The sequence below is a fragment of the Drosophila miranda genome, assembly GCF_003369915.1.
Source record: "Drosophila miranda strain MSH22 chromosome Y unlocalized genomic scaffold, D.miranda_PacBio2.1 Contig_Y2_pilon, whole genome shotgun sequence".
Classification (NCBI taxonomy): Eukaryota; Metazoa; Arthropoda; class Insecta; order Diptera; family Drosophilidae; genus Drosophila; species Drosophila miranda.
In genome coordinates, this window is record NW_022881614.1 from 28,586,839 (window position 1) to 28,612,573 (window position 25,735).

General features: G+C 49.4%; 1 protein-coding gene and 2 long non-coding RNA genes across 10 annotated transcripts in view; 1 reads left to right on the plus strand and 2 right to left on the minus strand.

The window, feature by feature from the left end:
- LOC117192626 (myc box-dependent-interacting protein 1-like) overlaps window positions 1–18,754 on the minus strand; it is a 79,427-nt gene extending 60,673 nt beyond the window's left edge. For 2 of the 8 annotated variants that reach the window (XM_033397354.1, XM_033397349.1), the window contains exon 1: window positions 18,049–18,754. In XM_033397354.1, the coding sequence (XP_033253245.1) occupies window positions 18,049–18,117 (69 nt within the window). In that variant the 5' untranslated portion in view covers window positions 18,118–18,754. The remainder of the gene's footprint in view (window positions 1–18,048) is intronic. The other 6 variants (XM_033397352.1, XM_033397348.1, XM_033397347.1 and 3 more) reach the window with 4 other exon arrangements.
- On the plus strand, window positions 16,387–17,413 carry LOC117192627. The gene is made up of 2 exons (XR_004474400.1): window positions 16,387–16,661; window positions 16,718–17,413. It is a non-coding gene; the product is annotated as an uncharacterized LOC117192627 (long non-coding RNA).
- A 2,633-nt stretch (window positions 18,755–21,387) lies between the features above and the next one.
- LOC117193800 lies at window positions 21,388–24,157 on the minus strand. The gene is made up of 3 exons (XR_004474703.1): window positions 23,345–24,157; window positions 21,998–23,268; window positions 21,388–21,892 (listed from the first exon to the last, which is right to left on the minus strand). It is a non-coding gene; the product is annotated as an uncharacterized LOC117193800 (long non-coding RNA).
- Between the last annotated feature and the right edge of the window lie 1,578 nt (window positions 24,158–25,735).

Below are 25,735 nucleotides of genomic sequence, written 5' to 3' on the forward strand. Positions count from 1 at the left end.
ATCTGTTGCATCCACAATATTGCACATTCGAGAAAACTAAAAACGCAGAATCATAGATAATGACCATATCTATCAGATTGCTGAATCTGGATCAGATCAGATCATTTTTATAGCCAAAAGGAACAAATCAATTTGCACTGGCTACGCAGCCCCCGACGTCACGCTTATACTGATTTTCTGTCTCTCTCGCACGCACTCCTTGTCGTGTCGTTTAATATTAGCGGCGTCTGCCGGAGAAGAGCCATACTGACTTAGTATCGGGTATAACTGTAGAGTTGCGGTCTCCGCAGCAACTCACAACGTTCCCCCTCGTTTTTTTGTATTCTATTACTTTTATTATGCTTTAATACTAGTTCTTATATAAGGTTAGCAACTAGTTGTGGGGGTCTGGGACTGTGGTTTGTTGGTGGGGTAATGGTGAAAGCCAGGTTTTCGTCCTCTTCCATTCCTTTGCTCGATGTTCCAGTTAATTAGTAGTATAGAAAGAAGTATTAGGTGTTTAAGTAGGTAGGTTTGGTTTGCCAGGTGCTCCTGCGGGACGACCGTCAAGTATTGCGTCGCAGGGCCCGGGCGGGCACTCTATGCCCCTCCTGTCTGCCGTCTTCTGGCGCGCTCGGCCTCGCGTAGCTTACGCATTACTACGCACGCAAAGTTGCATACAGCCTCCCATTTGCGCGTGTCTTCCAGCATCGCTCTCACCAGTGTTTCCTTTGTTAGCCTTTCTCCACAACAGTCCTCCATACTCTCTCTCTCCGCTGCGAATCTCGCGCAGTTGAAGAGTATGTGCTCCGCGTCCTCTGGCGTTCCGTCGCAGGCAGGACACTCTCCGTCTGTTTCGTGGCCAAACCTATGCAAGTATGCTTTAAAGCAACCGTGTCCGCTTAAAAGTTGCGTCAGGTAGAAGTTTACACTCCCGTGACTTCGCTTGCACCACTCTTCGACTCTTGGGATTCGGGTGTGCGTCCATCTCCCCTTCGTCGCCTCCGTCCATCTGCGCTGCCACTCGGCCATTGTTTGCTGCCGCTCCCGTTGTCCGATTGCGTCCCTATTTGGCACCGCCGGCGCTATATCTCTTCGCTGCGAGTATATTTTGGCCGCCTTCCTTGCTAAAAGGTCGATTGGTGCCGTCCCAGCAATGATCAGAGCCGCGTCGTCGGATACCGTGCGGAAAGCACTGCATACTCGCAGGGCTCCCAGCCGATATGTTGCCTGAATCTTCTTCATATAGGCTTTTGTGTTGGCCGCCTTCGCCCAGACCGCTGCACCGTATAGTATTGTAGCCTTTAGCACGTTGTGTAGTAGGAGCCGCCGTCCTTGCTTCGGGCCCCTCGTGTTGAGCATTATTTTGTTTAGTGCCCTGCCCAGTGCCGCAGCTCTTATGCTCACCTGGCTGAGGTGCTCACGGAAGCATAGCCGTGTGTCAGGCATCACTCCCAGGTACCGTATGGCTCTCACGGACTCTATCCTGCAAGATCCCACGTTCACCAGCGCTGTTTCGGTTTTTTTTCGGCTGCTGATCAGGACTACTTCCGTTTTGTGGTCGGCCAGTTGTAGCCCAGCGGAGCCCAGCCACTCTCTGATTCTCCTTATTGAGGCGTCACATTTGCCTTCGGCATCCTTGAGATTTTTTGCTACGGCCACTAGTGCCACGTCGTCGGCGAACCCTATCATTTTCGTGTCCTCGGGTACTTGCAGACGCAGGATGCCATCATACATAGCGTTCCAAAGTAGTGGCCCAATGACCGATCCTTGTGGGACGCCACCAGTTATCTCGTGTCTCTTAGTACCTTCTTCAGTCTCGTACATTAGCACCCGGTCCCGGAAGTAGTCTTAGACCATGCGCATGAGATGGCCTTCAACTCCAAAGCCCGTTAGCGCCCTCAGGATGCAATCCCAGTTGGCAGTGTTGAAAGCGTTTCGTACGTCTAGTGTCACCACTATACAGTATTTTTTGGCACCGCCCTTCCAACGGGTGCCTTCGATTACCTTTGCTGCAATGTCTGCCACCGTTGATAGCGCGTCTAGTGTGGAGTGGCCCCTGCGGAAGCCAAATTGCTTTGGAGACAGGTCGCCCCCTCGCTGGATGGCTCGCTCTAGCCTTGTGCACATGATCTTCTCGAGGATTTTCCCCGCGGTGTCCAATAGGCATATCGGCCTGTAGGACGAGGGCTCGTCTAGCGGTTTGTCTGGCTTCGGGATCAGCACTAGCTTCTGTAGCTTCCACCGCTCCGGGAAGATTCCTTCCGCCCAGCATCTGCTGCACATCCTTGCGAACATTTCCGGGTGGAGCATAATGGCCGTCTTTAGTGCTCTGTTTGCGATACCATCTGGGCCCGGAGCCTTAGCGACTGGGATACTCCTAGCTGCGGCCTTGACCTCTGCCTCGCTAATTTGCTCTAGCTCACTTTGGTTCTCCGCATACTCCTGCCTTGGTGGGATGCCCTCCTGAGGCATACGGGGGAATAGAGTCTCCACGATATTCTTCATTTTCTCTGCTTCAACCGGTGCCTTCGGTTTCAGGGCATTCATTTTTATACCCGATACCCAAAATGAGTATTGGGGTATATTAGATTTGTGGTAAAAGTGGATGTGTGTAACGTCCAGAAGGAATCGTTTCCGACCCCATAAAGTATATATATTCTTGATCAGCATCAATAGCCGAGTCGATTGAGCCCTGTCTGGCTGTCCGTCTGTCCGTCCGTCCGTCCGTCCCCTTCAGCGCCTAGTGCTCAAAGACTATAAGATCTAGAGCAACGATGTTTTGGATCCAGACTTCTGTGATATGTCACTGCTACAAAAATATTTCAAAACTTCGCCCCACAAAGGACGAAAATCTGTGGCATCCACATTTTTAAAGATACGATAAAACCAAAAACGCAGAATCGTAGAGGATGACTATATGTTCTAGAGTGTAAAATCTCAACCAGATCGTATAATTATTATAGCCAGAATCAAGAAAACAATTTCATTCTTTCTCGCTCTGTCTCTCTCTAACACACAGGTTTCATGGTCGGCTTTGCCAATTGCAAAATATGAGTTCAAGGATCTCAGAACCTATAAGAGCCAGAGCAACCAAATTTGGTATCCACACTCCTGTGATATCGGACCTTGACCGTTTCGTGTCCAAATTTCGCCACACCCCCTTCCGCCCACGCAAAGGACGAAAATCTGGGGCATCCACAAATCTCAGAGACTATTAAGGCTAGAGTAAGCAAATGTGGTATCCGCACTTCTGTTAGATCTCACTATAAAACGAATATCTCAGAATTTCGCCCCACCCTTTTCCGCCCCCACAAAGGACGAACATCTGTTGCATCCACAATATTGCACATTCGAGAAAACTAACGAGGTGGAACGTTGTGAGTTGCTGCGGACACCGCAACTCTACAGTTATACCCGATACTAAGTCAGTATGGCTCTCCTGCGGCAGACGCCGCTAATATTGAACCACACGACAAAGAGTGCGTGCGAGAGAGACAGAAAATCAGTCTGAGCGTGACGTCGGGCGCTGCGTAGCCACTGAAAATTGATTTCTTGCTTTTGGCTACAAAAATTATTTAATCTGATAGATATGGTCATTATCTATGATTCTGCGTTTTTAGTTTTCTCGAATGTGCAATATTGTGGATGCAACAGATTTTCGTCTTTTGTGGGGGCGGAAGGGGGTGGGGCGAAATTCTGAGATATACGTTTTATAGTGAGATCTAACAGAAGTGCGGATACCAAATTTGGTTTCTCTAGCCTTAATAGTCTCTGAGATTTGTGGATGCCCCAGATTTTCGTCCTTTGCGGGGGCGGAAGGGGGTGTGGCGAAATTTGGACACGAAACGGTCAAGGTCCGATATCACAGAAGTGTGGATACCAAATTTGGTTGCTCTGGCTCTTATAGGTTCTGAGATCCTTGAACTCATATTTTGCAATTGGCAAAGCCGACCATGAAACCTGTGTGTTAGAGAGAGACAGAGCGAGAAAGAATGAAATTGTTTTCTTGATTCTGGCTATAATAATTATACGATCTGGTTGAGATTTTACACTCTAGAACATATAGTCATCCTCTACGATTCTGCGTTTTTGGTTTTATCGTATCTTTAAAAATGTGGATGCCACAGATTTTCGTCCTTTGTGGGGGCGGAAGTGGGCGGGGCGAAGTTTTGAAATATTTTTGTAGCAGTGACATATCACAGAAGTCTGGATCCAAAACATCGTTGCTCTAGCTCTTATAGTCTTTGAGCACTAGGCGCTGAAGGGGACGGACGGACGGACGGACGGACAGACGGACAGACAGACAGGGCTCAATCGACTCGGCTATTGATGCTGATCAAGAATATATATACTTTATGGGGTCGGAAACGATTCCTTCTGGACGTTACACACATCCACTTTTACCACAAATCTAATATACCCCAATACTCATTTTGAGTATCGGGTATAAAAACGCAGAATCATAGATAATGACCATATCTATCAGATTGCTGAATCTGGATCAGATCAGATCATTTTTATAGCCAAAAGGAACAAATCAATTTGCACTGGCTACGCAGCCCCCGACGTCACGCTCAGACTGATTTTCTGTCTCTCTCGCACGCACTCCTTGTCGTGTCGTTTAATATTAGCGGCGTCTGCCGGAGGAGAGCCATACTGACTTAGTATCGGGTATAACTGTAGAGTTGCGGTCTCCGCAGCAACTCACAACGTTCCCCCTCGTTTTTATTATCACCTTGTAGGCCCTTCCCCAGATGTCATGCTCCGCTGAGTCGCAGAGTTCCAGGAAGCCCTTCCGCTTGCTATCCCGGATGGCTAGCTTCAGGTCCCTGCGGGCAGCTGTGTAATCGCCCTGGAGTTGCGTATAATTTGCCCGGCCACGCGCTCTCTGGTACTGCCTGCGGGCCTGCAGGCATTTCCGTCGCGAATCCTTAATCTGCTGGTTCCACCAGTAAACCGGCTGGTGGTAACTCCTGTACTCGTAGCGTCTCTCCATGCTCGCCCTGCAGGCGTGCAGCACTGCCTCCATCACTCTGTCCGCCTCGCTAGAGGCATCGGCCGCTGGCGGTGGGGTGACCAGGTTCGCGGAAAAGTCCGCTGTGTTGAGTGATCCGGCTTTGAAGCCCATCCTTGCTACCTGGGGGTTCCTTGCCTGGCGGGCTCTGCTGCCAGTGGTTATTTCGCAACATATTGCAGAGTGATCGCTTGCCGTGTAGGTATCGCTCAGCTTCCACTCAGCCCGCATATACAGGGAGCTGCTGACGAAAGTCAGGTCTATGCACGATCCGATGCCGCCCCTGTTGAAGGTGTGCTCGTTTCCTGCGTTCAGCAGGGCAATATCAAGTGAGGCCAGGCTCTCCAGTAAAATTCTTCCTCTGGCGTTTGTTGACGGGCAGCCTCAGTCTTCAGCCCAGGCGTTGAAATCCCCCGCTATCACCACTCCAGAACGACCTCTTGCGTCCTCGGCTAGCTCGTCTAGGACGGCCGAGAACTCGTTGGCCTGCAGGCTCGGCGGTAGGTAGCAACTGTAGACCCAGAGTTCCTCGATCTTAGCTCTGACGTAGTGATTTGCGGACTCCACTGATTCCATCCGGCTCGGCCGTCTTCCGCAGACCCAGATCGCCGCCTTTCCTGAAACATCCACTGCAAAGTTAGCGTCCCTCCTCGTCCTATACGGCTCACTAAGGATAGCTACGTCCACCTTTTCCTCCCTGGTCGTTTGGCTCAACAGATCTTGAGCTGCCGCGCAATGGTTTAGGTTCAGTTGCAGGAACTTCACTTTATACGCTGGGTACGAGCGCCTCCCTGCACCATTGGGCATCTCCTGCTGCCAACATAGTGCTTGGTGTCCTGCCGGTTTCCTTCTGTACATACAGAGCACTTTGGCTCCTTTTGGCACGTTGCTGCTTTGTGGCCGCTCTCGCCACACTTGAGGCAGCAGCCCGAGCGCTCAACAGCGCTTGTGCAGTTCGCCGCTATATGGCCGAACTGTAGACATTTATAGCATCTCCTTTGTGCTTGCCGTTCACTGACCCGCCATCTGGTCCAACCAATCCTCAGCCTGCCCTCTTTGAGCATTTCCTTGGCGACCGACGGTGGGAGGCAAACTATTGCCATTTGCGTGCCGGCGAAGGCCTGTCTAAGGCTTTTGACCGCACTGGTAACCCCCTCTTGCGCCGCCTGTTTTGCAATTGCAGCAACAACATCCTCTTTTGTGACCAGGGTGTCGAGATCCCTTATCTCCACGCAGGATTCCTCTGACACGGCTCCGATGCCCACTTGGTTTCCCAACGCCAGCTGGATGTCTTCTTTCATCCTCTCGTTGCTGCTGCTGCACACGCCCTTCAGTTCAAGCAGTAGATCTCCTTTCGCTGTTCGCCTGACCCGGTTGACGTTTTCGCTGACGGCCTTCAGCTTGTCGTCCTGCCGCCTGGTGACCATCCGCAGCATATCGCTGTATGTTAGGTTGCCCTGAGGTTGGATGATTATGACATCCGGCCTGTGTCTCCTTTCGGTCCGCTCCCGCTGTGATTTTCTGTCGACGAGTTGCCACTTCTGCAGCTTACTACTGGAGGTATCCCCTCTGGTTACTGGTGCGGTTGTGGGAGTGCCCTCGCCGCCCGCTGTCGCATGTCCTTGACCTGGGTCTGGCAGCATCAGTTTGTGGGGGACTCGGATCTGCGGCGGTCCCTTGTGCCGCTTTGGTGAGAAACGCCTGCTCTTGTGTGACTCCTCTCGTACCCGCTTGTACACGCTTCCTCTCTTATCTGCCTCCCTCTCTGGCGAGGTCTGTGAGGCCATCTCTACCATATGTGGGTTTCCCTTCAGCGTTTTCCCTTCATTGGAGGGTTTCTCCTTGGTCGAGCTCTCCCAGCATTTAACCACCGTTGTTTGCAGGTCTGCTATTCCTGCCGCGAGATCCCTCATGGCAGTGTTAACGTGCCGCTGCTCGCTCATCATGGTTGTCAATTCTTTTACTCTCTCGCCTAGGCTGATGAGTGATTCCCTCATATTGGGCAGGGACTCCTGGGTCTTGCTCCCAGTCCTCTGTGCGATTCGAGCGACTCTTTCGGCCGCCGGGGCCGATTTAGGTGGCGATCTTCCTATGATATTCCGTCTCCCGAATACCACGTCCTCTGAAATCTCGACTTGCTGAGAATTCAGCACATCCGTCAATTTATTGATAGTTGAAGTCATTTCCTTTAGTGGGTCCCAACTCTAGTCCGTTGTCGACAGCTGTATTGCGTAGTCACCTTCATGATCCCATGGGTACCTTTCCGAGAGTGAGGTCCATGCGAGGGTTGACTCTGGGCCTTATGGGCTGCAGAGTTCAGTGCCAGATCGGTATTGCTTGGGATGGAATCAACCAAACCTACGCAGCCAACTTAATGGTGCAGCTGCCGAGCGTTAGAAGAGGCCTGCCATGGTTTTAACGGGACGGGGGCGGCAAGGACATTAGCCCATGAGCCATTTCAGCAGCGTATCAAGCTGCCTATTGAGGTCATGGAATGCCGTTGCCGTCAGCCCTATAGCAGAAAAATTCTTAAGTGGCTTCCAGTATACCATACGGAGCACCTTATTGGGTTCGGTGCTACGGGCAGGTTGGTAGCCTGCCATTTCCCTTTTGCTGTCCGCTCGCGTGTGCTTTTCGCAGGATGCCCGTCGGTTGGAGCAGCCTTTTGCCCGTCTTTTGCGTCCGTTATAAAGCGCCCTCTGGCGGAGGGTAGTCGGTAACGCGTCAGGGCTGCTGCAGGGCTGCGAAGCACCGATCAGCAGCTGGCGGCTCGATCAGCTGGCATGACTTCTTACAATTTGCAACAAAGCAGACGGCACGTAACATAGAGTGACATTTGATTACAACACTAGTGGCATGCTTGGAATGAGAGACAAAGAGGGCAAAATCTCACCCCTCGCCCCTGGCCAACGACCGGGATTTTCCGTTTGCAGTGTCTGGATTATTACGCTGGGCTGAGTTTGAGCTGAGTTTCCAAGCTTGTTGCTTAGATCCTCTCGTTCTTGCCGAAATCTTGGACATTCGAAGAAGCAGTGCTCTTCGTCTTCGATGACCCCTGCGCAGACCACGCAGAAGGGGTCGTCCTCGTGCTTAAACCTATGCAGGTAGGCTTTAAAGCAACCGTGTCCTGTCAGCAGTTGTGTCAGGTGATACTCCACTTGTCCATGGCTACGGTTCAGCCAACTCTTCAGGTCTGGGATTAGCCTATGGGTCCATCGCCCTTTGCTGCTGTTATCCCACGAATCTTGCCATTGCAGGATTGTGCGCTGCCTTAAGGCACCTCTGGTGTCCTGGTCCGTAGTCCCCAGGGTTCGCTGTGCCCTGATTCCTGCGGCTTCTCTTGCCAGCAGATGGATGGGAATCATTCCTGCTACCACAAGTGCGGCGTCTTGGGATACCGTTCTGAATGCGCAACACACCCTCAGGGCACACAGCCTCTGGACTGCGTTGCATTCTCGGGCATATGTTTTATGCTTCATTGCATCAACCCATATTGGTGCAGCGTACATTAGCGTTGAGCCAACTACGCTCGCTAGTAGCTTTCGCCTTGGCTGTTTCGGGCCTCCGGTGTTGGCCATGATGCGGGATAGGGCCACTGCCGTCTTTCCTGCTTTGCTGCTTGCATACGCCATGTGATGCTTGAAGCTGAGTCTGTGGTCAATCATGACCCCCAGGTACTTCAGGCTTGGACTGGAGCTAATAGTGCAGTCTCCTACTCGGATCGTGGCCGTCTCCACTACTTTCCTGCTGCTTATGAGCACCGCCTCCGTTTTGTGGGTGGCTAATGAGAGATCCCTCCCTGATAGCCATGTTCTGGCTCTCTCTACCGCGTCGTTGCAGATTTCTTCCGCCGCTTCTTTCTGTTTTGCCACTACGACTATTGCTATGTCGTCGGCAAAGCCTATCACCGTGGCGCCCATTGGCATATCCATCTTGAGGATTCCATCATACATGATGTTCCACAGCAGCGGGCCGAGGACCGATCCTTGGGGAACTCCTCCAGTGATTTGGTGCTCACGTGTCCCCTTATCCGTCTCATATATGAGCACTCGGTCTCTTAGGTAGGCCGCGATGATATTCTGCAGGTACGGCGTTACTTGAAAGTTTCTCAATTCTTCTAGTATGTGATCCCAATTGGCAGAGTTGAATGCATTTTGGACATCGAGTGTTGCCACTATGCAATACTCTTTGGTCCCGTACATCCATCGGGTGCCATCGATAGCTCGCTTTGCTATCTCACATACCTCGCCGATTGCGTCCACCGTGGACCTGCCTTTGCGAAACCCGTGCTGTCTCGGTGAGAGCTGACGCGTTACTGCCTTCTCCAGCCTGGTGTGGATTATGCGCTCGAGGATCTTACCCACTGTGTCGAGCATGCACAGTGGTCTATAGGATGATGGCTCCTCGGTCGGCTTGTTCCCCTTGGGTAAGAGGACTAGCCGCTGTCACTTCCATGGGCTGGGGAAGGTCCCTTCGGACATGCACGCATTGAATAAATCCACGTACATTTGTGGATTGGTCTCAATAGCCGTGCGGAGAACGGCATTTGGGACCCCATCAGGTCCTGGTGCTTTGCCGTTCTTGATCCGTTGTAGAGCTTCGAGGACTTCTGCTCCCGTGGTGGCTTCTATTTCAGGTGGCGGTATTCTATCCATCACCCTCTGGGCTGCCACTTTCTCTGGAAATAGGGTTTCTACTATGTTAACCAGCAGATATGCACACATTGGCGGCGGGGGACTGAACACTCGCAGTCTCTTGATTACCAGCCTGTATGCGTAGACCCAAGGGTTCGCATCTGCGTCATCGCAGAGCTTTTCGAAGCATTTGCGCTTGGCATCCTTGATCTGCCTCTTCAGGCAGCGTCTGCTTTCCTTATATTCTCCTTGGAGCCTCTCGAATTCCGGGGAACCTCTCGAACGCTGGTATAGTCGTCTTTTCCGCTGGCACTCCTGCCTGGCGCTACTTATTGCAGCGTTCCACCAATACGTTGGCCTGCGGTTGTTCAGGCTTCTTCTTTTCCTTAGCATGGAGGCATCACATGCTTCCAGCGTATGTATAGCCAGTTGGCTTGCTCTCTCTTCAGCCGTACCGTTGGTCTCGTAGTCCTCAAACATGGCCCGGACCATATCCGGCTCTAGCGTTTCGGTCTTATAACCGATCCTTTGTGCTTGCCGTTCACTGACCCGCCATCTGGTCCAACCAATCCTCAGCCTGCTCTCTTTGAGCATTTCCTTGGCGACCGACGGTGGGAGGCAAACTATTGCCATTTGCGTGCCGGCGAAGGCCTGTCTAAGGCTTTTGACCGCACTGGTAACCACCTCTTGCGCCGCCTGTTTTGCAATTGCAGCAACAACATCCTCTTTTGTGACCAGGGTGTCGAGATCCCTTATCTCCACGCAGGATTCCTCTGACACGGCTCCGATGACCACTTGGTTTCCCAACGCCAGCTGGATGTCTTCTTTCATCCTCTCGTTGCTGCTGCTGCACACGCCCTTCAGTTCAAGCAGTAGATCTCCTTTCGCTGTTCGCCTGACCCGGTTGACGTTTTCGCTGACGGCCTTCAGCTTGTCGTCCTGCCGCCTGGTGACCATCCGCAGCATATCGCTGTATGTTAGGTTGCCCTGAGGTTGTATGATTATGACATCCGGCCTGTGTCTCCTTTCGGTCCGCTCCCGCTGTGATTTTCTGTCGACGAGTTGCCACTTCTGCAGCTTACTACTGGAGGTATCCCCTCTGGTTACTGGTGCGGTTGTGGGAGTGCTCTCGCCGCCCGCTGTCGCATGTCCTTGACCTGGGTCTGGCAGCATCAGTTTGTGGGGGACTCGGATCTGCGGCGGTCCCTTGTGCCGCTTTGGTGAGAAACGCCTGCTCTTGTGTGACTCCTCTCGTACCCGCTTTTACACGCTTACTCTCTAATCTGCCTCCCTCTCTGGCGAGGTCTGTGAGGCCATCTCTACCATATGTGGGTTTCCCTTCAGCGTTTTCCCTTCATTGGAGGGTTTCTCCTTGGTCGAGCTCTCCCAGCATTTAACCACCGTTGTTTGCAGGTCTGCTATTCCTGCCGCGAGATCCCTCATGGCAGTGTTAACGTGCCGCTGCTCGCTCATCATGGTTGTCAATTCTTTTACTCTCTCGCCTAGGCTGATGAGTGATTCCCTCATATTGGGCAGGGACTCCTGGGTCTTGCTCCCAGTCCTCTGTGCGATTCGAGCGACTCTTTCGGCCGCCGGGGCCGATTTAGGTGGCGATCTTCCTATGATATTCCGTCTCCCGAATACCACGTCCTCTGAAATCTCGACTTGCTGAGAATTCAGCACATCCGTCAATTTATTGATAGTTGAAGTCATTTCCTTTAGTGGGTCCCAACTCTAGTCCGTTGTCGACAGCTGTATTGCGTAGTCACCTTCATGATCCCATGGGTACCTTTCCGAGAGTGAGGTCCATGCGAGGGTTGACTCTGGGCCTTATGGGCTGCAGAGTTCAGTGCCAGATCGGTACTGCTTGGGATGGAATCAACCAAACCTACGCAGCCAACTTAATGGTGCAGCTGCCGAGCGTTAGAAGAGGCCTGCCATGGTTTTAACGGGACGGGGGCGGCAAGGACATTAGCCCATGAGCCATTTCAGCAGCGTATCAAGCTGCCTATTGAGGTCATGGAATGCCGTTGCCGTCAGCCCTATAGCAGAAAAATTCTTAAGTGGCTTCCAGTATACCATACGGAGCACCTTATTGGGTTCGGTGCTACGGGCAGGTTGGTAGCCTGCCATTTCCCTTTTGCTGTCCGCTCGCGTGTGCTTTTCGCAGGATGCCCGTCGGTTGGAGCAGCCTTTTGCCCGTCTTTTGCGTCCGTTATAAAGCGCCCTCTGGCGGAGGGTAGTCGGTAACGCGTCAGGGCTGCTGCAGGGCTGCGAAGCACCGATCAGCAGCTGGCGGCTCGATCAGCTGGCATGACTTCTTACAATTTGCAACAAAGCAGACGGCACGTAACATAGAGTGACATTTGATTACAACACTAGTGGCATGCTTGGAATGAGAGACAAAGAGGGCAAAATCTCACCCCTCGCCCCTGGCCAACGACCGGGATTTTCCGTTTGCAGTGTCTGGATTATTGCGCTGGGCTGAGTTTGAGCTGAGTTTCCAAGCTTGTTGCTTAGATCCTCTCGTTCTTGCCGAAATCTTGGACATTCGAAGAAGCAGTGCTCTGCGTCTTCGATGACCCCTGCGCAGACCACGCAGAAGGGGTCGTCCTCGTGATTAAACCTATGCAGGTAGGCTTTAAAGCAACCGTGTCCTGTCAGCAGTTGTGTCAGGTGATACTCCACTTGTCCATGGCTACGGTTCAGCCAACTCTTCAGGTCTGGGATTAGCCTATGGGTCCATCGCCCTTTGCTGCTGTTATCCCACGAATCTTGCCATTGCAGGATTGTGCGCTGCCTTAAGGCACCTCTGGTGTCCTGGTCCGTAGTCCCCAGGGTTCGCTGTGCCCTGATTCCTGCGGCTTCTCTTGCCAGCAGATGGATGGGAATCATTCCTGCTACCACAAGCGCGGCGTCTTGGGATACCGTTCTGAATGCGCAACACACCCTCAGGGCACACAGCCTCTGGACTGCGTTGCATTCTCGGGCATATGTTTTATGCTTCATTGCATCAACCCATATTGGTGCAGCGTACATTAGCGTTGAGCCAACTACGCTCGCTAGTAGCTTTCGCCTTGGCTGTTTCGGGCCTCCGGTGTTGGCCATGATGCGGGATAGGGCCACTGCCGTCTTTCCTGCTTTGCTGCTTGCATACGCCATGTGATGCTTGAAGCTGAGTCTGTGGTCAATCATGACCCCCAGGTACTTCAGGCTTGGACTGGAGCTAATAGTGCAGTCTCCTACTCGGATCGTGGCCGTCTCCACTACTTTCCTGCTGCTTATGAGGACCGCCTCCGGTTTGTGGGTGGCTAATGAGAGATCCCTCCCTGATAGCCATGTTCTGGCTCTCTCTACCGCGTCGTTGCAGATTTCTTCCGCCGCTTCTTTCTGTTTTGCCACTACGACTATTGCTATGTCGTCGGCAAAGCCTATCACCGTGGCGCCCATTGGCATATCCATCTTGAGGATTCCATCATACATGATGTTCCACAGCAGCGGGCCGAGGACCGATCCTTGGGGAACTCCTCCAGTGATTTGGTGCTCACGTGTCCCCTTATCCGTCTCATATATGAGCACTCGGTCTCTTAGGTAGTCCGCGATGATATTCTGCAGATACGGCGTTACTTGAAAGTTTCTCAATTCTTCTAGTATGTGATCCCAATTGGCAGAGTTGAATGCATTTTGGACATCGAGTGTTGCCACTATGCAATACTCTTTGGTCCCGTACATCCATCGGGTGCCATCGATAGCTCGCTTTGCTATCTCACATACCTCGCCGATTGCGTCCACCGTGGACCTGCCTTTGCGAAACCCGTGCTGTCTCGGTGAGAGCTGACGCGTTACTGCCTTCTCCAGCCTGGTGTGGATTATGCGCTCGAGGATCTTACCCACTGTGTCGAGCATGCACAGTGGTCTATAGGATGATGGCTCCTCGGTCGGCTTGTTCCCCTTGGGTAAGAGGACTAGCCGCTGTCACTTCCATGGTCTGGGGAAGGTCCCTTCGGACATGCACGCATTGAATAAATCCACGTACATTTGTGGATTGGTCTCAATAGCCGTGCGGAGAACGGCATTTGGGACCCCATCAGGTCCTGGTGCTTTGCCGTTCTTGATCCGTTGTAGAGCTTCGAGGACTTCTGCTCCCGTGGTGGCTTCTATTTCAGGTGGCGGTATTCTATCCATCACCCTCTGGGCTGCCACTTTCTCTGGAAATAGGGTTTCTACTATGTTAACCAGCAGATCTGCTGAGAAACACATTCGGGGGACTGAACACTCGCAGTCTCTTGATTACCAGCCTGTATGCGTAGACCCAAGGGTTCGCATCTGCGTCATCGCAGAGCTTTTCGAAGCATTTGCGCTTGGCATCCTTGATCTGCCTCTTCAGGCAGCGTCTGCTTTCCTTATATTCTCCTTGGAGCCTCTCGAATTCCGGGGAACCTCTCGAACGCTGGTATAGTCGTCTTTTCCGCTGGCACTCCTGCCTGGCGCTACCTATTGCAGCGTTCCACCAATACGTTGGCCTGCGGTTGTTCAGGCTTCTTCTTTTCCTTAGCATGGAGGCATCACATGCTTCCAGCGTATGTATAGCCAGTTGGCTTGCTCTATCTTCAGCCGTACCGTTGGTCTCGTAGTCCTCAAACATGGCCCGGACCATATCCGGCTCTAGCGTTTCGGTCTTATAACCGATCTGCTTACCAATGAACGGGTTAGGTGCGCCCGCTTCCTGGATTTCACATATGAGGGCTTGGTGGTCACTCCCGGTGTATAAGCCACTAACTTCCCACGTTGTCCTGCGGCTGAGGCTGCTGCTCACGAACGTAAGGTCTATTATAGACCCCGTTCCAGCTCTGCCGAACGTCTGCTGTGTGCCTGTGTTCAGCAGTACGGCATCCAACGTCGCAAAGCATTCTAAGAGCGCCTGTCCCCTTGGGTTCGTTCTCGGGCATCCCCACTCCGTCGCCCAAGCGTTGAAATCGCCGCATCTTCAGCAATCCTTTCCAGTGCCTGCGTCGCCTGCTGTAGGCTGAGGCTCGGGGGCAGGTAGCAGCTATATATGTGCACTCCATTTATCCGGGCTCTGGCGAATCCGTCTCCGACGTATGTTTGCAGTAGTTGCTGTGTGGGACTCGCACAGCTCCATATCGCTGCCTTCTTGCTCGAGTCAGCAATCCACTCTCCCGAGTTGCGATTCCGGTATTGCTCGCTTATGACTGCTACATCAATACGGTGCTCCCTTATGGTCTGGTCCAGCAGCTGCTGTGCCATCTCGCAGTGGTTGAGGTTTAGTTGGATGATTTTCATCTATCCTTCATTTGCTGCATCGCCTTTTGGTACTGCGGGCACCTCGAACTCGTCGTTTGGTGCTTCGGGTCCTTCACCCGGTGGCGCTTGCAAAGAATGCAACTTGGTTCGTCTTTGCAATCTTTGGCCTGGTGGTCGGCTCCTGCGCAATTGTAGCAGCACTTCGTGAAGTCTTGGCTGCTCTTACAATTAGGCGCGAAGTGGCCAAACTCCATGCACTTGTAGCATCTTCGGGGAGTTGACTTGGGTCGTATTCTGCAATACCCCCACCCCAGGCGAATTCTTCCTTTCTCCAGGAGGGGCTTTGCTATAGCCGGTGGAACTTTCAGAGTCAGGGTCTGCGTGCTCCTATAGGCTGGTCTGATGGAGATGGCTGCGGCCTCGCAGATTTCCACACCTGCCTGCGCTTTGAGTTCCGCTAGGACTTCCTCTTGGGTGGACACTTCGTCTATGTCCCTTACCTCCAAGATGACAGTTTCGGTAAGACTCCTTACTTCAACCGTGCTTCCTAGCGCTTCCTTGACTGCTGCCTGCATCTCGTGGGTTCTCGGGTCCGCCGATTTTTCCAGCATCAGCAACAGCTCTCCTTTTGACGTGCGTCGCACCCCTTGCACCGATTGCCCTAGCTTTTTAAGACTTGGCTCTGTCTTGACCTTCCTTAGAATGTCTGCATATGAGACAGTGCTGGTGGCGGCGATGACTATTGCATCGCTGCGTGGCGGTCTTGGTCGTTGCTGCTGCTTTGGCTTTGGCCTTTGCCTAGCTACGACCTTCACCCACCGCACCTCTCGATCCTTTGGGGCGTCCTCCGGTCCCTTGCGAGCTACGGCGTCCCTCATTTGGCCTTCCTGCGGCTTCTTCTCCGTTTTTTTTTACTTTTTGGGTCTATGTTTTGGCTGCTTCGGCCTTGGGTACGGGGACGGGGACGGGTGGGTGGCGTTCCTGGGCTCTGGCCGTGCCCTCTTTCCCGCCCTCTCCGTCACTGCCGGCTGTGTAACCTTGGCTACAGCCTGCTCCGCAGAGATCGCCTGCAAGCACGATTCCAACTCTCGCTGCAGATATTCGATCTCATCCACCAGATCCCTCATTGGGTTCGTGATGGACCTCTTTGGGAGCACCATCAGCTTCCTCAACTCTCTGGCCTTTTGGCCCAAGCTCGCCAAATGCGCCATGGCCCTCTCCTTCGGGTCTGCTTGCTCCTCTTGGGGGCGCTGCAGCGTTGGAGGAGAGGATCTTGCGCGCTCCTCCACTGCTTCCGCCGGCTGGTTTGGCGATCGCGCCAGAGCATTTTTCCGGCGAAAGGGATTCTCCTCATCCCAGGCGAATGAGCTTGTCAGCGCAGTGCTGCAAGCCGCAGCTTGTTCCCGCTGATCGCTCATCTCCGATCTGGCCGTTGATCTGGCAACTCCGGTTGCTGTGGCCGCGCCCTCTATTGGCCAGACGCTTTCGTTTTCCAGCACTTAGCTCCGTGCCTCCAGTCAGCTGTTCTTCCGTCGTTATCCAACACCACTTGCGGTGTGCTTGGCCAATTTTGCCCAAAAACAAAAAGAAGGCAGCAACCAACAAGTGGCGCCAAGAATCACAGCGAAGAAGAATAGGAAAACAGGCACTTACCTGCTGTTCCTTCCCCCCCTTCGGCCTAGGGCTCGACAGCGTCCCACGGGATTTCGGCCAGTACTATTGGCCAGGTGGCCGCTTCTCTGCTTGCGGACTTGCGTTCCGCGCAGGTAAGTAACGCAGCACTACTATGGCTCGCGCTAACTACTCTTTGCCTCTTTTCCAGGCTAACTTCCGACGTTTTCCACTGAATTATACGGAACGATTTAAAAACACGACCGCACTCACTAGAATAGAGCAGCGGCGGCCCAGAGAACGAGATATTTGTTTTAAAAATAATTTCCCATTTGAGCGTAAATTATGAAATTTTACTAAAAGGAAATGGTACTCGTACGGTACGAGTACGGTACTCTGTGCTGCAGCACAGAGAATCAAGTGAATATTCGATTGCCATCAACTTTAAAAGGAGAAAGAGAGAGAGGGTGAAATCTAAATCGGTTACTTTAAAAATATCTCTATTCTCAAGATGACATTTAGCTGGGGAATGTTTCGGTTCCAAGTTTAATGACCAACACGAGCCATCCATCGCCGCAGCAGCAGATCGCATCCCAAAGAAAAAAGAGCACACAGAAAGAGCGGACAGAAGACAGAAGAAGCAGAGGAAATATCAACGAACTTTGAAGATCCATCCACTCTCTGAACTTTGGCTGCCGCTGTGGAACTGTGGAATGCGCTGTCATCTACTCTACTCGTAAACTTGTTTGGCAAAAACCCATCGAGTGGGTCAGCTTTTACACATTGTTTGAGCTCCTCTGTCTCCACTGTTTTTCCTCTACTTTTTATTGACATTTCGCTGGATCGAACGAACCGAACCGAGCCGAACGCAACCCAACCTCCACGAAACGAAAATAATAATAACAAAAACTACAAAAACTTTCACTTGTACGCATCTGCGGGTAAGATGAAACAGAGTCCAGTCCAGAGGCAGTAAAGTAACAGCGCAACAATCGCGTCGCATCGCATCGAATCTCATGAATGGATTCGATTGGATGGAATGGGATGGTATTGAATTGTATTGGAAGGGAGTACTTAAGATGAACATCAGAAAACTGGAATCGGATATTAAACGGATTGGATTGGGTCCCACGACAGGTGTCTCCCAGCTACAGTGAAAGCAGGTCCCAGCACTACGTGTATTAGAAGGGATTACCGCTTTGGAGAGGTGTTTTCCTAATTTCTTTTGGCAGAGATCTAAATAGAATGACTGGAAATCGATGGAGAAGCCCTGCCCCATGCTTGTGCCTGTGTGTGTGTGTGAGTGTTGGTGACCCAGCTAGAAACTGGGGCAGGGACATGGCTTTGGCTTTGGCTTTGGCTGTGGCTGGAACGAAGCATATGTTAGGAGGATTGCACGCGGGGGGTGGGAGCAGCAGTTCACTGTGAGAGGAACCTTCCACCATGCGTGGGCGTTGCTGCGCCATATGCCACCTGCAACTGCACCTGAACCTGCAACTGAAGCTGGGAGCTGCCCTCAAAGGGCAATCTCTTTGCACTCACCTTCTCCTTGGCACGTCCAGCGTGTTTTTGAACAGATTTGGCCAGCATGATGCCTTTATTCTCGGACATTCAGTGTGTGGTTGAGTTGATGGGGTTTTTAATTTATAATTAAATGGATTTTAGATATATTTATATGCACTGGCCTGGCACACCAGCGGCCACACACGTAAATATGATAACTTTAAATGCACAGTGAACACCCAACGACGACGACAACAGATTTCCTGTTTCTGCTGTATTAACAATAAACGAGCCAATCGCGCGCCACACACTTGTTAAACCGAAATATGTATTTATTTTCGCCTCGCCCTTTTTCGAAAAACAAATGGCCCGTAGACGTAGGCGAGTGTGTACGACGAACGAATCTTTCAAACCTGACGCTGCTGCAGACGGAACGGGACACACAGAGCGGCAGTAGTCGACAGATTCACTTGGCTCCAAACGGCGACGAGAATGAGTGGGGGCCACAGTTGGGGCCACAGAGAGAGAGAGAGCAAAAGAGCGCCACAAATACCGTTTTCTCTCTCGCTCTCACACGATCCGCTATTTTGTTTTTAGGCGGTGCACGATACTGTTTAGCTAGTAGCAGTTTACTTGAATTGTCGTTAGCTAGTCAATTGCAATGAATATAAATCATCACAGGAGTGCCATACTTGCGTTAACCGTTTAAATTGTTGAAATTAACAATCAAAAACAACAAATATTCAATAACATTGCCGTGGCCCCGCCAACTTGTCTTAAATATGGATTTTCAGGCAAAAGATAAGTTGGCATTCCTTCAGGGCTGCAACAACTAAATAATAGATTAATAAATATAGATCAGAGCTATTTAAAATAAACTTATTTTAAGCACAACACAAAAAATACAAAATTTAATTGGTATTACTCGAGCGCGTACATGATTTTTCGGGATCTTTCTTTTGAATTAAGATTTGACCAATAAGCCACAAGCTACAGGCATAATGTATTGCTGGGGAAAAACCGATACTATCGATGGTTGAAAAATTAGCCCACCTTCGATAGTATTGAGCGGGAAAATTGAACATCGGTCTGGCAGCACCCTAAAATGCCATAACATTTTTTACTTTTCATAGTATTTTTTAGTATATTTTCAGACGCGCTATGAGCCCACCCACCAATGTAGAAATCGTGTAGAAATGATATTGACAGCCATAGCTAACATGAAATGTAGTTAATATGTAGTAAATTCGTAGTTATGGTGTACTTACCATGTACAAAAATTCATTTGGTGGAAATTGTTGTTGACTTTTAACCTTACTGTACAAACAATTGAATCGAGATTATAACTTAAATTTAACCAGTCTTGTAGGAAAGTGATTCGCCAATCGGATAAAATTATGAATTCAGAGCTAAGGATCCTAGCTAGCTAGTAATACTCAACCGAATATCAAAAACGAGGAATATGATGGAATTCGAATACAAATAGTTTGCCGGTATATTTCTGAGGACCAGACCGTACATTCTACATTCTATGGACAAATCCGCGGTCACACTGCCTAGCATACTGTAACAATACACTGTACTTGTGTTGTTGTTGACAAAATAAGTAAATCGAAAAGTCAATTAAAAAATCGCACTCAAGGTATACACAGCGCGCGAAAAGATATCCTCTCGGCAAATGTAAAATCTGGACACATGGGCCGTAAACCATACATGATTACATGCATATGTACATATGCATATGTGGTAGACGCGAGTTTATGAAAAACCAATTACAAAAAACTGAAGCACAAGTGTGGTGTGTTTATGTGCGTTGCATACAATAAAGAAGGAGGAGAGTCTTGGCTCTTTTGGGGCAGCATAAAATCGATTCGGAGTGCATTTTTGTGAGGGGTGTGGGTGTTTGTGGCGAGTGTACATGCATGTGTATCTTTGTTGCAAATGTGAAGAAGCAGCAAGCTCACGCGCTTCTTTTCCCCTACCCTACCTCCTGCCCTACCGTCAGGGCAATCCGCTGAAAGTAATAGTTGATAAAAGCTGTAAATCTACTATAAGCCCCATTTGTTGGCTGATTGCAAAAGAGTGAAACAAACAAAAGAACCTCAACCTGTGCTAAAATCAACCTTAAAACTATTCAGGTATGTAAACTAAAAATATAAAAATGCGCGCCCTTGTGTGCGTGTGTTTGTGTGTGCCAGAAGCTCATACCCAACCTCAATTCGCCCCAACTGATTACGATAGGCGTCAAACTGCACCTCCAGTGGGCATTAAGTATTTAAAAATAATACATTCGCTGTAGTCGGCCTTTCTGAGGGATGTGAATGGAGCATACAACATTTTGTCTACCCCACTCCCAGCAGTTTCTTTGTTTTGAGGTTAGAAAGTGGAATTCCCTTTATCAGTGACAAGATTTACCGATAAATTGCTGATGAACCGAGCAAATAACAGTTACAATTGTTAATAATGCTGAGGTAGTGCTGTGTGCATTGTGGAAATATTTCTTATCGGCTTGTTTTTTTGTTCGTTTCGTTTCGTATGTGTGTGTAGTCATTTTTAATTGTCTTTGATTTAATAAAATTAAAAAGAAACAATGCCATCCAGTAAATACAAATAAGAAGGGAAGGAAGATGTTGAATATAGGCAGCAGACATAGGCGCACTCACAGAGGCAGAGCGTTTACCGCGCTCAACTTTTGTTATTGTAGCACCTAAACTAGGACTGCCAACTAGTTAGAAATGTTATTTAACATAACTATATTTATATGATGCCTCCTGATATCAACCTGTCAAGATAATCAAAAATTAATAGCCAAAAGTTTAATAAGAATATAAAAACAAGTTGGCAGCTTCTCCCAGCTACATATATTCGTGCATCTGTGTGTGTGTGTGTCTGGCTACAAGGTGATCCACACTGTGCTTAGCCTTCGGTTGGTCGGGGATTTTGTGTAAATTCTAATTAAATAATTCGTTGAAATCAAGCTTACTGCTCTGCTGATTGAGAGAGAGATACACACAGCCACACACTCGTATAAATGCATTCTTTTGTGCTTACTTTGCGGCCATCACAAGACGTTTTCCCCCAATTTTCTTTATGAAGCGCGTCAAGTTTCGACTGGGTCCGAGTCTGGTTTGGGCTGTTTGGAAACATGAAAAACAAGTTCCCAGTCGGCGCACTTCATTTTTGAACTCTCCACCGCGCACAGCACTCACACGAGAAAATACACACTTCATTTCTCAGTATTTGTTTGAGATGCCTGGGTCTCAGGGCCTAGATTGGTGGTCTCGTCGCGATCTCTGCCCTCTCAGCTTAGAGCGAGAAGCACTTGCCGCGCAGACGATTGCTTGCAATTTACCAGAGGCCATCGAACAAGTCTTGAACTTGATGTTGGAGACTCATTCCATGTGTACATGTATTAGACGTTCAACAATTTCTTACATTTTCAGTTACGGTTCGGTGGTGCTCAATATTGTCATGGTTATATTTTTAAAACAAATAGTAGTAGCAGTAGCAGTAGTATCTTCCACTAAGACCGTTTTAACTTATTGTTGTCTGCATATTTTTAAAGCTGTCTTTGTTAATTTACGTCTAATCATCAGCTCCCTTCTTTTGTTTTAATGGTGTTTTTGGCATCCAAGTAGATAGCTTGCTCAAGTGACAAACTGAAAATATTTGGTAATTGGCTGACCACACATGAAATTAGAAACTGTGGGGCCACCTATTACTTATCATATTCATTCACGTCTGATAAAATGTGCGCCCGTTGTGGTCAGCTCTGCCTGTTGTTGTTGATGGAGCATTTAATGACTGCGTCGTGTCTTCTGGTACTGTTTCGCCGAGGGGCTTCGGCCTGGTCGTCGGCATGTGGCCATACTCCATCGAAGACCTAAAATTAGCACACGGATAATTAGAAAGCACGGAACCACCTGGCATCAGACTGATGTTTTGGCATATATGTACTATATACGAATGTCGGGAACATCAATAATACCTGGAAACGCAAACCTTCCCGCAGCACTGGAACCGCAATCACAATCTAGCGCGTGGGCGGCACAAAGAGGTGTGGTTGTCCCTTTTGCTCCAAGGGATGTTGAACTGCAATCATCAGAGGGGGGAGACTGCAGGCTTGGGCCTAGACATGCGCTGCACAAGCTGCAAGTGAACTTTGAACTTTCAGTCTACTGACGAGAGGAGCTTCGTGTTGCTGCTCCAAGTTTTGGATGCACTTGATTTGCATTAGCCATCGACAGTAGCTGTGCGTTCCCGCATAGCAGGTGCTAAGGTACCGTACAGAGCGGAGAGCGCTCCCTTAAACTTTCTCTCCCTTGTGGGTCCGTCCGGTCTGCATTGCGCAATGAGCGAAATAATCGATAATTGCAAGGATTCCATTTCCACCACCCCACGCCAGATTTTTCGCGTGTACAGATTTCATTTTTGCCTGCTTCTTCCAGAAACAATTTGAGATTCCAACAAGTGTTTTTTGGGTTTGGCGACGGGAAGAGTATGCTCTGGTGACCATCGACGACGGTTCCGCTGCGGCTCTACCGCCATTGTCATGGTGAGATGCACTTTGCTGCCTTTCTACGTTACACACAACACACACACACAAGCCACACGGCCACGAGTACGAGAGTGTGCGTTTTGTGAGTGCCTGTGTGCGTGAGCGAGGTGGTGGAGGTTGTGGATTGTAGTAGGTGTATATGTGCCGCCGCCACTGCCGCCGCAAAGTGTAACCGTAGCAGAGTTGTAGCCTGCACTGTAGTCCGTTTGGTTTCTGATTTTCAGTTTTGTCGATTTCATTATGTACTGCAAGAGTATCGACGACGACGTCGCCACCGCCGCCGTTTATATACAGCACACATTATTAAGTGTATGGGTTTCGCTCTTTTTCTCGCTCTTCTCGACCCAAAACAGGGTATTGCCTGGTAATGTTGCCATGGCATTGTTGCTCGCGTCACGTTGCCAATGCGGACACCCTGTATCCGACTTGTTTTGCAAGCTCTCGTGCCGGCTCTTTCGCACCGTAACTGTGTTGGTGCTTTTTGCACTTACGTAATCTCCCAGTCATCCGACTCGACTCTCTGAGCAGTTGTTACTTATCCAAAATCTAAGCGCCATTTTTCTCATTTGCTGCTGATCACGGCGATCTTTTCTTTCCTCAATTTATTTCGCCTCAATCGCTGGACTGTAGACCGAAGACCCCAGAGGCCATTAGCATGCAAGAGCATGGAGCAAACTTACTTCCACTCGCACACGGTTCCACTGAAAGAGATTGCAGTTTAGAACCCAGGCGGTCAAATATGTGTGTGTCCCAAGTACATGGGCATCTGTTATGTACTTTTTTATTGCCTCTCACATCTCAAGCAACAGCAGCAGCAGCAACAGCAATGTTTCTCATTTTTAATGCGCGCCCGAGTCCATGGTTTGCTGCGTTGCCACCCTTTTTGATATGTTCATAGGCAGCAACAGAAGCGACGGGACGGCAAATGAATTCCAAAGCAACACTGCGCGCGCGCATTTACACTCCCTCTATTCCGCTCTGGAGCTCTCTCTCTCTCTCTCTGTTGCGACTTGATGTTCTCTCGCGCTCTTTTGTTGCTACTTCGCACCAACACACTTACGCACAGACACGCATGCATAGGCCACCTCTCTCTCTCTCTCTCTGCCCGTCGCAAGCAGCAGGCTAACCAACGAACTGCTGGCCGTTCAATCGAAAATGTTTGCGGCGGCGTTAAGATTGTACGAAAAACGTTTCCTCGCTTAAACTGTGTGAATATCTGTAAAAACTCACAGAGAAACAATTATTTAAACGAAACAGAATAGTACAAACGCGGTAAAACAAAAAAGATTCCGTTGTGACAAAAAAAAAATTGAATAAAAACGGCCCCAGCGATATTTCAAGTCTCGATTATACAGAAAAACTATATTTTGGCGAAAGAAAAAGGTGAAAATTGGTAAAAAGTGTGGGAAATAGTTGCAAGTGCAAAATACAGCGTAAAACGTGAAAGTTTCCAATAACAAGCCCAACCAAATGGCAGTTTATAGTAAATATAAAGGCACACACACACGCATATATACATCTTTCGAGTATATACACAGCCGAAGCAAATGAGAAGCCCAGCCGTTGCTGATGTAAGTTGAAAGAGGCGCGGGGGAGGTGGGGCGGTCCGCAAAATCATGAATATGAAATATCCTTCAAGTGCACTTGGTGAAATCAAACAAATTTTGGTAGTGGCAAACGAGCAGCTAAAACTTGTGAAAAATACAACATTTTTAGGTTAGGTCAATTTCAATTGGTTTATATACACACACACACGCTCAGTGGGATAGAGAAACCGAATACATATATAAAGCGCACAGACAAAAAGTCGTCGACGACTGCGACGTGGTTGTTGTTTGTGGTGCTGCTCACACTCACGCACACCAATTCACATGAACACACACACATGGGCGGAGGAGAGCGTCACACAGACACAACACATACACAAGTTTTAACCATTGCTTTTGGCTTGCTTATGAACTGACTGTATTTTTTCAACGTAGTGTCGTTTTATTTTCGTTCGTTGATTCGTTCCCTCTCAGTTCGTGCGCTTATCTTGACTTTTGCTTTGATGTGGTAGTGGCATGTAGTGGCTCCCAACACTGAATAATATAACCCGCTGGCGCTGGCTGGCTGGCCCACGGAGCTCCACGGAGCGCCGCCACCACACACAATGAGAGCATCATTTTTTGCTTCAGCCTCTCCTTCTTATTCACATCTTGGGCTCTTCCTCTTCACACCAGTCCGTCTGCCTTTTCTTGTTCTTGTTTGTTGTTCTTGGTTCGTTTTCTCATTTCGTTTCGGCTCTTTCAATTTTACACAGCTTTCTTCTATGACTATAGTACGAGTAGTATAGTATATGCCTTAGCTATTTTGTACATATTTCTCTCTACATCCATATGTTTTATTTGCGAAACTTATTAATAGCGCAGCGGTAGTGCGTCTTTGTTGAGTGTGTGTGTGAAAGTGAGAAAGTAACACAAAATCTAAATAAAATATTAATTTGTGCATTAAAAACTACTAATAACGGTGTCTCCACTCCCCTGTCCGATAAATAAGAGAAAATGAATCAAGATTTAGAGATTGTTGTGATGCCAGACAGTGCAAAGAAAATAAGTGATTAACAATTTTTGCATATTTCTTGGCTGTCTACTTTGTGCTGCGTATTCTGTGCTATGTATACACTTAACAAAACAGATAAGATAATGTTCGTGTGCACGTAATAGAGCAGCAGAACGAGAACAAAAAAAAAAATGGAGGGAAAAGTTTGCCCACATGTCTCCCCCAAGCACACAGCAACACAGTCGCACACACACACAATCACATTCAGCTGCCATGAACGCCCCAATTTTGCGTTGAAACCCAGAGCTCTTCCACTATGCGCTCTCAGAGGCACACGCAGCACATACTTACGTACATGACATGTGTATGTATGTTTGGTATGCACTGGCAATGCCGATGATGGCGGATCCAAAAAATACAATAACAAAAAGTGCCACACGGTAATTGATAGAGTTTAAGATATAGGAGGAAAGGAGGAAACGCATACAAACCAACTGGCTTTTTTCGCCGTGCTAATATCTAAAGGACTTGTGAGAGAGAGGGAAGCTTCGGAGCTTTTGTGCGGCTGTACAGGGTTTCAATATTTGTTTACAAACGCTGAGGCAACCAACTGGGGGTTCGCATTGG